The 14,622-nt window shown below is 37.3% G+C and overlaps 1 protein-coding gene across 1 annotated transcript; it reads right to left on the minus strand.

Moving 5' to 3' along the window:
- Positions 1-1,120: 1,120 nt before the first annotated feature.
- evx2 (even-skipped homeobox 2) lies at positions 1,121-5,491 on the minus strand. Its single transcript, XM_005921471.3, has 3 exons — positions 4,640-5,491; positions 4,031-4,272; positions 1,121-3,488 (listed from the first exon to the last, which is right to left on the minus strand). Exons 1-3 carry the CDS (start codon positions 5,295-5,297, stop codon positions 2,874-2,876), a joined length of 1,515 nt encoding a protein of 504 aa, XP_005921533.2. The 5' UTR covers positions 5,298-5,491; the 3' UTR covers positions 1,121-2,873.
- Positions 5,492-14,622: the final 9,131 nt, after the last annotated feature.

The raw sequence follows: 14,622 nt of genomic DNA on the forward strand, positions 1-14,622 counted from the left end.
GCAGCTGTCACCCTGCATTACTCGCAGTCAGCTAAATGAAACATTATTCTAAACATATGCATCGTAATCAGTCCGGTCACACTTACAAGAACACGCGTTAATAAGGCAATCAATCACTCTGGAACAAGCAAGTTGTTCTGTAACAGCTCATAAACAGTGTGTAATGAAGAATTGGAGGTTAGCATGACACGGCGCTGATCAGATAATCAATGTCAAAGATGCGATGAATGTCAGTAAATGTAGTTTTCATGTCGTTTCTATAAAATCCTCAATTTACAACAAGCAGTTCAATTACCCTGAAAATACAGTCAATTAAATAGGGGTGATTGGACAGTAGCTGCAGGATCATCGATCTTTGCATTTCTATTTCGCTGGTGGACATTTTAATTTGGTTTTTCTATTAGCACTGAAATAAAGAAAATATAAAATATATTAAACAACCCAAAAGATTTATTTTCTTGTCAAAAACCATTCAGTGAAGGTGACAGACAGTCCTCTGCATTATGATGAATTCTCTTTTTCTGTCTTGCACATTGGATACAAAACTAATCGTGTTATTGTGGACAGTGTTTTTCTGGCCTCTGTCTTTTCCTTTTTACACCTCCATCTATCTCAGTGCCTTTGTTGCATGGGTTGCAGCCCTCTCTTTAGTAAAGAGCAAGTAAACCTGGTGATATATCACGCCCATATTTGCTCCCCTAATCCTATTTCTTTAATGGGGACGTTCAAAAAAGCAACTTATCTTGAAGTCCCCTGGGGGCATTCTGGTGTAGGCTATATTTAACCAAGTGCAATTAACGACAGTATCAGCTTGTATCATTTAGAGGTAATGTAAAAATAATGGTAAATTATAGGGCCGGAATGACCCGTGATGGCAGGCCTCATATTCCCTGTAGCTTTCCACGTATTTTTAATTAATGTTAGACTGGGTATAGATATGGTGCAGCGGCACTTAAATAAGCCTGTGCCTTCAATGTCGCTATAAGCATACGCAGAAAAAAATGTTTACATTATTTTAAGCAGTTAAATTCAAAATTAATCATAATAATTTGTAGCATCCAGGGTTACAATTATTTTTAAAAAATGTGTCATTCATGTGAAGAAACGGAAATGTGTAAAGACTTTTTTTTATTTACTTTCCAAGAACAAACACGATCAATAAATAACATGATTTACATTTCATATTGCACATTTTTTTCAAGTTAAAATATTTAAATTCATACAGTCATTGCTATTTTAAATACAGAGATATAGAGTTATAACAGAGACCATGGGGACAAAGGCCAGTAGATTTTTCCATTTAATTTCAGTGCCCGTTTATCAGCCCTTCCAAGCCTCTTTTGAGTGGATCATAAGAATTTTTCTCCATCTCTATAGTAAATGTATAAATTTGCACGAAAAAACAAACAAACAAACAAACCCCCAAAACAGGTCATGAGTTTGGACCATTGGTGAATTTACAAGCCAGTTTGTTGGCTATGGGATCCAGTGTTTTAACATTTAAAAAGAAACATTCAACAAGTCACAAAATAAATTAAAAAAAGTTTTAAAAATAGCCTACCATCCACATTTCGTGGTACATTTTTCCGGATCAATATTTCAGTTTTAAGCTATCAGTAGGACTATTTGGAAAATATTTAACGATTTACAGTTCACATGTTTTATAATTAACATATTGGTGATGTCCCAACAGGAACAACTAAAATGCACATAGCCATTTTACAGGCGCAGACAGATTGTAAAGCCAGGCTATTTTATCTGAACTCTCGCCTTGCTCCGTCCCGTCATTGTGGGTGAAGAGGTCCTATAGGGATTAGATAGCCCACGTATGAAAATACTGGATTGATATAATGAGGTGCAGCAATGCAAATAAAAGAGACTGATATATCGAGGTATCTGCCATTATCAGAAAAAATCAAAGGGTCCTGGAAAGCTACTTTGTGTGTAATATTTTATAACCGTCCATGTGTCAGATACAGCATCCTCATACAGTGCGTTCTGTGTGCCAGGACTGTCGCTTTGTTCCAGGTCTTTTGTATGTCTAATGACTTCCCTCCGCGGGTTGTTAGCACTTGACAGCGGGTCTCAAAACGAGGAACTTTCTTACAGTCATGTATTCAAAGGAGCTCCATCTAGGTACATGATTGGCAATTTTTGTCATGATCCTCTCATTATTAACATAAAACTTGACGCGAAAGACGCGGTGCAAAATTATATGCACCTTCTAGCTGATTAGAGGTGTCCCTATAGAGCCGAGGATGGGTGTTGGAGAAGCTATTGCTGCCAAAATCTCAGTCTATTAGACCTATAGTGAAGAAAGATATGCTGCTGGGCAGAAAAGTAGACCGTCTGCTATATCTAAATTTAGATAAGCATGATTAGTTCACATTTTTATCCGAAAACTAAAGGAGCCGAGATAGCCAAGGCTGGGTTTGTCACACAGAGTATTGGACATTTAAGTTGAAGTTTATGTTTTCATTTGGGGAAAAAATATAAATATGATACATTTATTGAGGCAGTGGGACATTATTAAATAAAAAAGCTAAAATGTTTTTTCTCCCCTCAAATGTGTAAATTTATCCAGTAGCTCCCGTAAAAATAGTTCAACACACGACCATGAGCCTTTAAAAAAGTTACTAGCTGCAAAATTTTCAGAGTTTTGGGTATCAGTGTTTGCTTTAATAAAAACAGTCTCTTCCAGTTGAATCACTTTTAGACTTTTAATCTTCGAGTGTCGGTGTGTTTATGATACCGCCTAATGCATCGCCCAAGTGGGACTCCCCATTTAAAGTAGTAGGCCTAATACCCCCACCCCACCCCTAAAAGTAGGACTGGAGCAAAATAGGAAACGGTCGCGTTGGCTGCGTGATCAGTTATCTGTTAAGTGAAGTTTCTTCTCGCTGGTCTGGTGACGGGACTGAAGTTTTGCTTAGAACCGCAGCAGAATACGGCAAAAATCCACTCTCGGATCTTTGCCCGGAAGCTGTGCAGGTAAAGTCAGCGCTGGCGCTCCTGGAGCCCAATGCGCTTGCCGCCTGGCTGCTGTGGCAGCTCAGGCACGAACAGGGCCCGGTGGCTGACGGAGCGCTTACCGCAGCTGCCGCGGCCGCGGCCGCAGCCGCCGCGGATGCAGCGGCCGAGCTATTCAGGCCTGCAGGCGACTGGTAGAGTCCCGGGTGCCTGAAGCTGCATAGAAGCTCTGGCCGTGAGTATGGGTGGGAGAGCGCTCGGAAGGTATCGAGGGGGCGGATGGAAGTGGCGAAAGGTGACGAGGCGGCACCGGTGGCGGCGGCGGCCGCTGCTGCTGCCGTGACACCGACGTGCGGGTAGTAATGCAGAGGCATGTGCGAGTGGAAAGGGTAAGGTAGACTTCCTGTAGCTGCCGCGTGCGTCATCATGTAAGTGTAGAAGCTAGGGTCTGCTGGATGGGGCCAGGACATCGCCAAACGCTGCCTTTTATCCTTCATCCGCCTGTTCTGGAACCACACCTGCACACAGAGTCAAAACAAGCCCCATATTGAAGCTGCCATGTTGTTTTCAAGCTCAGACCTCTGAAGAGCTGAGCTGGACAGACACGTTACCTGCGCTGATTTCAAATGTTTCATGCAAATGTTCTCGTGCTTTGAAGTAATGATCGGCTTATTGCAGTATTATCAATCCGTTAAAGTAAAGGGGGGTATATTGTTTTGCACTTATTCTTGTTTTAATGGATTAATGTACAAATTACTTGGATCCATAACGTAAAATTTGTCACTATCCACACCTTTAGCTGTTTAGTAAAATCGCATTTTGTGTGAGTGTGTGCAAGATAAAATAAATTTAAAAAATGTCTGCACCATTTTATGCGCACGAATAAAGATAACACGGCCTCTGTTTTAAACTGCAGAGTATTTTCACTGTTGCTATTAATGTGTTTGCTTTTAAATAGTCACATCATTGCTTTCCATGCACAAAAACACGTGCACGTCACACACAACGCGCGCGCGCACACACAGAAGAATATTTATTCAAGCTTAATTTTGCAACGTACCTTAATTGTAGTTTCGGGCAAATTTAGCGTCGCCGCTAACTCACATCTTCTCGGTCTCGAAACATAATTTTCCCTGTAAAACTCTTTTTCCAGTCTTGCGATTTGTTCTCTGGTGAAAGCAGTCCGATACCTTCTGACTTGATCGGCATTTGAATTGTTTGATCCCACCGTTGAATTACCGTTCATGTTCTGGAGGGAGTTTGAGCTTGTGTTGGAAGATCCAGAGCTACTGTCTGAAAAACCTGAAAATTAAAAAAAAATAAATAAATAAAAATTTCGCAGTAATAATAATAAGCTTAATACTAATACTAATAATAGTAATTCAGCTTTACTTGTGAGTGGGCCTACCGGATTTCACAGTGTAGTAGAAAAACAAGACGTTTGTGTAACAAAATCGTACATATAATAATAATAATAATAATAATAATAATAATAATAATAATAATAATAATAATAATAATAATAATAATAATAATAATTTAGGGTTTTGGTTTGGAATTTTTTGTCCTTGGATAAAATAAATAGTCGACAATAACAACAATAATAGTAATGTTCATGTCCAGATAAAAATAATTGCCGAGAGAAAAACTGATGAAAATAAAATCTTACCTTTATTGTTTTCCTTGTGCTGGCTCGGGGAGCGATGCGCAGGGCATCCCACTTCCACATCACTGTTAATATCTGATTCTTGCGAAACTTCGGAGTAAAGGCTCATTTTCTTCCTGCTTTCTGACGAGGAAATCTCCGCCGAGGAAGAATTTTCACTGCCGTGGTGTGTACCGAAAAGACTGTCAATTTCAAATTTGCTTTTCGTCGGGATGTCCCCAAGATTTCCATGGAGGGAAGCGGAAGTTATTCTCGGGCTTAGTCGTCCGCCGTGCTGGGAGTTTTCCAGGGCCTCCAGCACTGAATTTCCAGGCGTGTCTGCGAGCCTCTTCCCGGCGACAGGACTGTGGAGACCTCTCTCCATCAATATCATCTCTTTTCTTATCCTCTCCATCATTAAGCCGTGGAAGACGACGACGACGAAGAAGAAGAAAAAAAAGCACACACACACACAGACACACACACAACACTTGTCCAGGGGGCTGGAGCACCAATGAGTTGTGTCGGAGCTAAATCCGCATGCAACTCCTGCAACTGTGTCTAAATAACGGTCTCTAAACCTTTTTATAAGCAAGACGCAAAAATGAAAGAATCTAAACGCAATCGACGAGCGACTGCTCAAAATGAGCCGTGCATCCTCCCCACAGCAGCAAAATGTCATTCATCAAAAGTGGCTGCTGTTCGTTGTTAAAATGCTGGGCTGACGTTGCTCCAATGATCATTTATTGTAACAGGTTTATAAGCAAATAAATAGGAGAGGGCTGTCACTTGATGATGGAGGCGGCCTTCGGTCAGACGAATAATATCCAAGTGGAGAGGAAGAGAGAAGTGAGGAGCGAGGTGCTTGTCCCTGGGTTGATCTCTGAGTCTGTTGTAGATCGCTCTTGGGTTTGGCCTCTTGGGTGAAATTGACAGTCTGATTAATAAAATGAGCGAGGCAACATTTCCCTCTTCATTTAGGAATATTATTATGCTTTGATTCTCCATTGTTTGCCTCCTCTCTTCCCGCCCTCCCCCTCCCTAATCATTGTTCTTTTTTTATTCCTTTTATTCCCCTTTTTTCTTTTATATATATTTTTTTGCCATTTTTGCGACTTAATCAGAATGCGAAGTGCAATCAGATTAAGCTGGAAAGCAGTGACGTGAGAATAAGAGTGTTATTCTTCAGATAGTGTTACGTTGATGATTTGTTTTATTTTATTATTATTTTATTTTATGAAGTATGTGTTTTTCTCCGTTTTTTGGGGGACTTGCACCCAGCTCTTTAATCGTGAACGACACATTTCGTTGCGATAATCGCACCTGGATTTTCTATTTATTTATTTTATTTATTTATTTTTTTACAGCAGCACACACAAACAGTTATCAGTACACATAGTATGAAGCCTGCTCGTTAACACAAGGCCACTTTTAAAATTAATTTAGTCAAATTGGGTCTATATAAGCTTTTATGATTTGACGATCGAAACGTCGCTGTTGTAATAACAGCCGTTTCGTTACAGCTAATTCTCGTTACGTTTCCCTCGTTCGTTTTGATTGACTTATGCATTAAATTCATCTGAATTACTCAGATTTCATATCTTACACAGCCATTTCTGGCATTTTAGGATGTCTTATCTAATTGAAGTATTATATCCAGTTTTTAGTCCGTTTCAATCGTTTCTGTTGAAAGGTAGTTAGGGTGTATTCATAAGACAATTACAGAAAAGTATATAACATATTCAATGTTTGTGAGCACATAACATCCGTGCTTGGACTAGTTTGTCGACGTGAAAACACTATAAAGGCGCCCTCAGATAATCCTATGCGCGTCCTCTGGCGCCTCCTGCAGGTTTTAATTTTAATTGCATTGAAAAGACACGTTGAATGGATGTTTGGTTGTAGTTTAAGTCCTGACTTGTGTCTGGCCAGCCAATACTACTGTCTATGACGATGGTATAATAGATCAATAGTTTAATGAGCCTACCACAAGAGTATTATAAAACAGCTGCAAGCAGCTGGAAACTGAAAGAGCTTTATTCCTATTTTACAGTCTCCTCTCTATTATCAAGAATATAATGGAGTTAATCAGCTGACTGTGGGCTATAATATATTTGTATCACTTGCATTGTGTTGCAGTTTGAAAAAGAAATCATTCACCCAACCCATGTTTTGTTGTATTATTATTATTTTTCAGTTGCTAACAGTGAAAGCGTGACTAAGTATCAACATGGCAGCATCAGCACCCCCTTTTTCGTTTGTTTTATCCACACAAGTCATAATCATTTAATCAGGGACCCAGCCCACTGTTTAACTGCTGTTGATTTTATTTTTATGTTTTACAACCTGCAGTAAAAGACAAACTAATTAAATTTACACAAATCTAAAGCAAGTTACATGCATTTGTTATACTGTCTGGGAACACAATATGTTTAAAAAAAAATACAAATATTGTTAAACTGAAATAAGACACTGAAATGCATTGTTCCCCCAGAGCTTTGGGAATTTACATGTAATATAATTAGATAATTTGCATATGCACTGCTTTAATTCTGCAGCTGATGGATCTTTTTATGAATTTTTTTTAAGTGTGTGTGTTGGTTGGAGGTTGGACATAAAAAATGATATGCTTAATATGTGCATGAATACAAATGACATATAGAAGACAGGAAAGGTTTGGATGTGCAGCTACTGCAGTGCGACTCTTCCACAGGCACCATCCAACAAAAGAGAGCTAGTCCTACAGTGCAAAAGTTTATGTACTATAAAAATGTAATCTGTAATCTGTAATTTTGGCAAATTTCAGAGAAATAGACCAAATCTTTTTCTTCTGTACATAAAAAAAACCTGTGACAGAAAATAAATCTTGCCACTGATTTGTTTGATTAAATTTTCCTTTGAAGTTCAATTTTATTAAGTCACAGTCATCTTGTTGCGAGAGTGCAATTACATATATAATTCTTTTTTAAAGTTATACACCTTTACCTTCTTTTATGACAGGAGTTAGTGTTAATATCCATGCACAGTGTGGAGGAATAAGCATTCCCTCACTTTTCTGCTACATTTACACTCGGACATGAAGGCTTTAATGTGGATGACTTGAGGTGACTCTGAAGGTTTTCCTCAGCAGTTGATGCATTGCACAGATGCATATGTGTTGAGTTATCACATTTCATGACTTAAAGTGTGCAGCTGCACTGAGAACCAGAGCTCTTTCACACAGAATTTACCTATGTACATATGTTGGGAACATTTGGAGCCTATAAATATAAACCTGCAGCTTTCATAGTATTAGCCAAATCACCGGGTGGAAAGCAAGGCTGCAGTTGTGCTGATGAAAGGTTATATGTTGTTTCTCCCCTTTTTTTGTACTTTACAGTTACGTTTCTCTGTCATGTGGAGTCACCATGCGCACAATTTCTGTGTGTTTTTATGTGCAAGGGATAGCTTGTTTGGACAAAGAGTTTCTTCAGGTATTTATTGATTACTTCTCTCTTCATTGATAGATAATCAGGGTAGTGAAGGTGAGGTCTGGTAGAAAATATGTGTAATCAAAGATTTTGCTATCATTGTGTGTGACGATATCTACTCGCAATTTCATAGTAGCAAAGGTGTCCTTTGTTCTTATGTGAAAGAAATTTTCAGACATTGTGATTGTTAAGAAGATTTTCCATTTGTGAACATAATTAACTATTTTTTTTTAACTGTAAAGTAAGGTAAAAACAGATATTCTGGAATCTGGAAAAAGTATAGGAAACAGCATCTTATAGAATGGGATAAAATGCAATCAGGTGAATAAAAAAAGTTCATATTGCTTGACTTGAATAAGTTATTTATTTATTCCGGAGAGCAAACATTGATTAAATGTGCCATTTCTTTTGCCAGTGGACAGAAATGACATTGATGCACTAATGTTATATCAAAGTATGCATTGTGGAGTGTGGAGCAATAAAAAGCACAAATGAGTTTAACAGCTAATAAATTGTTCACATGTTTAGTGTCGATGAGTCACAAGACACAGAAAAAGCATAAGATCAGATTTAATGCATGTACAGTTAAACTCAAATAAACTAGGGACTCGGGACTGGTGACCATCCTGCACTGGGGTCACTCAGTGGCAGTGGTGCTTAAGAGTTGTACAACATCAGTCTTCAAACTTTACATCTGCAAATGTTGCTACAGTATGCAATGCACAATTGGAGTGTTAACACATTAGAAACCTGTTTCCAAAGAGATGGACAGATATATAAACACCTGCCCAAGCACACAAAACTACCTTTGTGGTAGTTACTCTTCAGTGGTGTCACCACACAAACATACAAAGATAAACAGACATTAGAAACACAAAACCGAACATTTATTTTCACATTGTGCTAAAACTTCAGAAAAACGTGTCTGTTTTAATAAGTCAGAAAATACAAGTGTGGGCAGAGAGGAAGAGTCTGGTGGAACGGACATGGGACAAGCTGTCATTTCTTAACTAAGACACCTGCCAATTAAGCTTACATGCTTTGAATATTTCCCCATAATCTCTAATATCAACTTTGTGAGATGATGGATTTCAAACTGGATAATGAACCACAGATCATAAAACATGGGAGAAGTTTGGGGAGTTTCCCAGTTAACCTCAGTAGATTTGTGTGTATCAGTATTCCTCTAGTGACCATTAGTGGAACTGCAGTTTCGCGGCTCTTAAGTGGCTTCAGTTGGCCCCTGATCAGTGGACATTACCTTCTAAAAATCTTCTTATACCTCGAACATCTGTTAATTGTTTTTGCATTAAAGAGGAATTTATTCAATGAAGAGTGAAAGATAAATACATGATGACACACACATAAAGAATAAAAAAAATTACACAACAAACCTATAAAAAACAAAGGTTAGTTGGTTATTAAAATATGATCCACAGTGACAAAAATTTCACATTTGCAGTTTGAAGTGCAATAGATGAAGAATGAGTCATTTTTCCATTACATTCAGACTGAGCAAATGCACTTGGCATTGGAAAATTATTGATCCATCCTGGCACCACAGTCTAGGTAGTTATCTTGATCCATGGTAAAACAATAGGTGAAGAATACAAAACGAGCACCCAGGGTATTGCTAAGAACAATTCTCACAACTGAATAAATGTTAACAAATGCTAGCAAATATTTACTGGTACTTGTTTTCTCCTCATCGCATCTCAAGCTCTTGCACAAAAAATAATATGTGAAACATACAAATGTGATAGTAGAATATTAAGTTAATAAATCCTAGATATTGTTTTGATAACCAGGGAGTAAATCCGAGGCAACTGAAGGATTACTAATAGCCTATATTAGAGATGAACAATAACACGAGGCTGTAAAATAATGTACCTCCATCAATGATCAAAGATGCTGAACTTACTTGAAATAATAATCAAAGTGACAAATATACTGAGCTATGTGGGACACCAAATCATCATGTATGTGTAAGATTGTGCGTGATATTAGTCATTCATGAAATCAAGAGAATTAAAGTGTGATATTGTAAAAGAGTGTTAACTCACTTGTGTAGGCAATTCTCTCAGCTTTTTAAGAACTTCCTGTGCTTAGCGCTTTATTTTTTGTTTCAACACTTGAAGTATGATAACATGGGGCTGGTTTTGCAGACAGGGTCAGTGATAGATAAAGTTTTTTCACATGATCCTCCTCCTATTAAAATGTGCAGAAGAGAGAACCACTTACACCATCATTAGTGCTTCTGATATTGCTAAAACAATCCATATACACTGTTAAAACGACTTTGTAGACTTCTTTCTTGAAGTGAGAGGTCCATCTAGTGGCGCTATCTTGTGAATGCAGTTGCATAACAAAGGGGAGCATATTATGTTGTCCTAATCGACCATATTTGAAAGCCACATTGTCCCACAAGTCGAGTTATGATGCATTATTGCAAGTATTTCGATGCTTGCTTATTATTTATTTATTTATTTTGCTTTAACTAGTCAACCAGGTTAAGATTATACAGGACGTTTTGAGTGAGAGATGAAAGCCATGATGAAACATTCACATTTAAACCCTCTGCTTCGTTGATACAAAACATGAGCATTTTCCGGTACTTTTATTTATGCTTTTAAAAGCCATTAAAAGGAAACACTGTACCGGAATCATGTAAATATGTTTTTATTTTATCTAAATTGTTGAGAATTTTCGTCTTTTCCTGATGTCATTAAAGCAATACCACGCCCCACCTCATCTATCAACTCTACACACACAAAAAAGACCAAAGACAAAAAGAAACAATTTGTCAGTAGTGAGAAAATTGACTGCAATCTAAACAATGTGGCAAACTAAATGTTAAATAACACAGTAGTAACTGTTTTCCACCATAAAACTTACAACTTTTGTGATGTATGCTGGAAACTATCCCCACCCTTGTTTTGGGACCACTTTTTGAAATGTTAACGGTGTCATTTCTTTGCAGTGCTTTCGTGGCACGTTTATAATTATACAAAATCATGACTGCACTGGAGATGAAGTTATAATGCAGCATCAGCACCGTCCTTATAACATAGGGTAGCTTTTATAGCCCAATGCATATGAGGCATTTTAACGATTTTTCACCATCAGTAAATTAATTGTGACGCAGCATATTTGAGAAGAAACTGTGACTCCAAGCTCCAAAAATACACACCACTGATGTATTTGAGTCAGCACACCTCATTTTTAAAGACAGTGATCCTTTTCGGTAGCCCCATTAAAATACAGAAAACAGAAAAAAAAAAAACAGCAACCACATTTGTGGGAGTACTATCCTCGAAGGAACTCTTGGTTCAGGTCCATTACTTCAGATAATTCTATTGAAAGGCACCAGGGTGTCAAGTGTTCCCAAATGAACGCGACAGTTTCTCAGAATATAATCAGCTTTTTCTCCGAGGCAACATCTCACGTTATTATTTCTGTTAAGGTGACCGGAGCTTTATATTTTACATAATGGAAATTTAAGCTGAATGTAAGTCAACAGTCTCTTAAATTTGCTATATTTTTACGTTTATTCATTTTTAAAAATTTATTTTTACTTCCAGTGACTCTAAATTGCTGCGAAATTACTCAGAAAAAAACTTAGAAATAACTGCGAAAATTCAGTGTAGCATTTCTCAGCCATGAGAACTTGAACGAGGGAAGCAGCAAGTTTATTACCAAGGACAATAGACGGCGGATAGCCCTCAAAGGAAAACAGCCAGACGACTGGAAACAGCTAGACTGAGTATCCTCAGTTTGGCTCTTGACACCCTAAACACGAAGGACGAAGAACAGTAAATGACACGAAAACTCTATTTTGAAATTGTCGGAGTCTGTAATTTTGTGATTCTTGGCTGCAGCCGAAAGCTCACTTTTATAAAGCAAAACGTTTCCTAAATATAGGTTCACTCACGTTTCATGTGCGTTATTATATTAATTTTCTAGCATTAAAGCTAGCATTTCTGATGACTGCTATCCATTTGGCCTCGATAGAAGCTGTGAACACCAGATTCTGGGCAACACTCGTAGGAAACACGAACAATTCATGGGCGCAGGTAAAACCGTTCATCTGCACACACATAATTGTTCCTAATCCTAATATTTTCTTCTCAATTAGTTTTAGTCATATAAATAGTTGTAGTCACATTAAAATGATGATGTAATAAACGACAATTTTCAGATTTTTCTTTTTGACTTTTTCTTTGCTGAAGTTTCATTGTAGTGTCTCGTGAGTTACTCTGAATACTGAAAACACATGGCGCATGAGTCGTGCAAAAAAGTGATGGCCGATGTCTCTGTGTGTTTTATTTCTAACATCGATAAAGAAGGGGTTATATATAAATTAAAGAACCTGTTTTGTAAGTATCTATAAGTATCTCCTCTGTGCTCCACGTTACAATCAATCGGAACCTTGTTGATAACTTCAAATATTTTTACAGAACTCTGTTTATGTTGCATTTTGCGCAGCCGTCTTGGCCAGATGTCGTGAAAAAGATATTTCTAATGTCATTTTTTCAGGTTTTGAGCTGGGTGAAGAAAATTTGTAATGAAGGTTTGAGAAGGATTAAGGTCACTTTGCAAAAAACCGATTGCAGCGCCTAAATTGTGACAGGAAGGTTCAAAATGCCTTCGAATCAAATGTGCGATATGTTTGAGATTTGACTGATTATAGGCCAACAAGTTATTTACGACAGTTTAAATCTAAAACCTCGCATAGTCTATATTTTAAAAGTTTTTAAACTATGAAATTTAAAACAGAAAAAGTATAAACTGCAAACCCTCCCCCCCAAAACGTCTGATTTTATAACGTTTCCCTCTTTGGATGAAATAAATGTAACAGCGTCACTGGACTTTTAATTAATTGAAAAAACGTTGTTTTCAGTCTAACACATATAATTTTAATCCCTTAAAATTTGTAAAACATCAGTTCATGTGATTGTTATATTTAGCATACCTAGGTACTGATGACGATGTAGACTCTGGAGACATTATCTCATGGTTCCTTTCCTGATAATCTTTTTTTTTCTTCTTGCACAGGAAACCAAACACGACTCAAATGGTTACTGGAGATAAGCAAAGCTCCTACCGCAGTAAAAACATTACAATGGTCAGAGTAAAGACATAATGACACGATACAAAGGCTATATATGCATAATGTTATGCTGCCACCTATTGGATTAAAGCCGAAACATCTCACATAATCAAAACACTACAGGTTTATTAAAGCTTTTGTCTTTTATCTTGTATCAAATTAAACCCATTCAGAAGCTTTGGCTTTAATGCTAAACATTTCCAGACATATCCAAAAAACCTGAAACAAAAGAAAATAAAAAAGATCACAGCGACAGGTTCAGCATGATTAAATGTTTATTTTACATTTTAGGGATGTTTTGTTTATTTATTCATAACAAAATCCTCCCTGTCGTCAGTGTCATTTAAAAAAATCAATTTCAAGTCACACCGATTTCAGGGGAATACTGTATCCAAGAAAAAAACAAAAACAAATAATTTATATAAAACATGCAGTAATACCAAAGAAAATAGTGCAATATACTCCCCATGAATTACAGGCGTCCTTTCGAAAATAATATGGTATGGAGAGATTATGGGTGTATTAGGAAAGCTGGTATAACGCACAATTACACCGTGTAGCTGAAGTATCCCACAACAGTACATTCCCACATATCCCAACAGTACGATCATAAATAAATACGGAAAACTACAAACAAAACTGAGGTTGTTCTAAATTTAGCCAAGCACCTGATATTACCAGAACAAATGTGCTACAAAATGATAGCAGACGGAAGTATTTTCCATTTTATGTAAAGGTACTAACATTTTACAAGAATCTCAGTGTTATTTTGGCACAGTTGGGTTACAGCGTAGCACATTTTACACAGAGATGAAGGCACCAATATTCTATAGTGAATTTCATATGTGGCTTTATGGTGATCTTTAACTGGTGTGTTCAGATCTACCTACCTCAAGTTTCTTGAGCAAGTTTTGTCAAATAAATAAATAGACAGATAGACAGATAAATACAAATAATAAAAATAATAGACAAAAATACTTCTCTAAAAGTCAGTGGGAATTTTCAATCATGCGTAACTTTATTTCTGTGCTTAGACCTTGGCTCTTTACCAGTGCAAATAAAGGGTATTTTGCAGGCATTACGAGGAAACCAGGGCTACAATCAAATATCAAATACAATGCCCTGCGTGCACTAAAGGTATGTGCCCCTTTATGTCCGTTTATCCTGATATAGTGGCATTGTGTATAAATACAGCACGCCAGGCAGGACGAATTCGTACTTCTTGTCTGCACAATTTAATGTTTTTGCGTGCAATTTCAGTGAAAATGTAGTTAGAATTATGGTCAGGGTTACTGGGCCTTTCATTGTGTCACATGAAAGGCAAAACGCAAAGTTAGTATCTATCTATCTATCTATCTATCTATCTATCTATCTATCTATCTATCTATCTATCTATCTATCTATCTATCTATCTATCTATCTATCTA

Source organism: Haplochromis burtoni, unplaced genomic scaffold (genome assembly GCF_018398535.1).
Source record: "Haplochromis burtoni strain Fernald_Lab_line unplaced genomic scaffold, NCSU_Asbu1 Contig_48, whole genome shotgun sequence".
Classification (NCBI taxonomy): domain Eukaryota; kingdom Metazoa; phylum Chordata; class Actinopteri; order Cichliformes; family Cichlidae; genus Haplochromis; species Haplochromis burtoni.

Excerpts from the sequence above, each read along its gene's own strand:
- evx2 (XM_005921471.3), bottom strand. The coding sequence starts at position 5,297 with ATGACATTTTGCTGCTGTGGGGAGGATGCACGGCTCATTTTGAGCAGT. Across the intron at positions 4,273-4,639 it reads GCACAAGGAAAACAATAAAG|GTTTTTCAGACAGTAGCTCT; the intron begins GTAAGATTTTAT and ends TTTAATTTTCAG. Across the intron at positions 3,489-4,030 it reads TGCCCGAAACTACAATTAAG|GTGTGGTTCCAGAACAGGCG; the intron begins GTACGTTGCAAA and ends CTCTGTGTGCAG.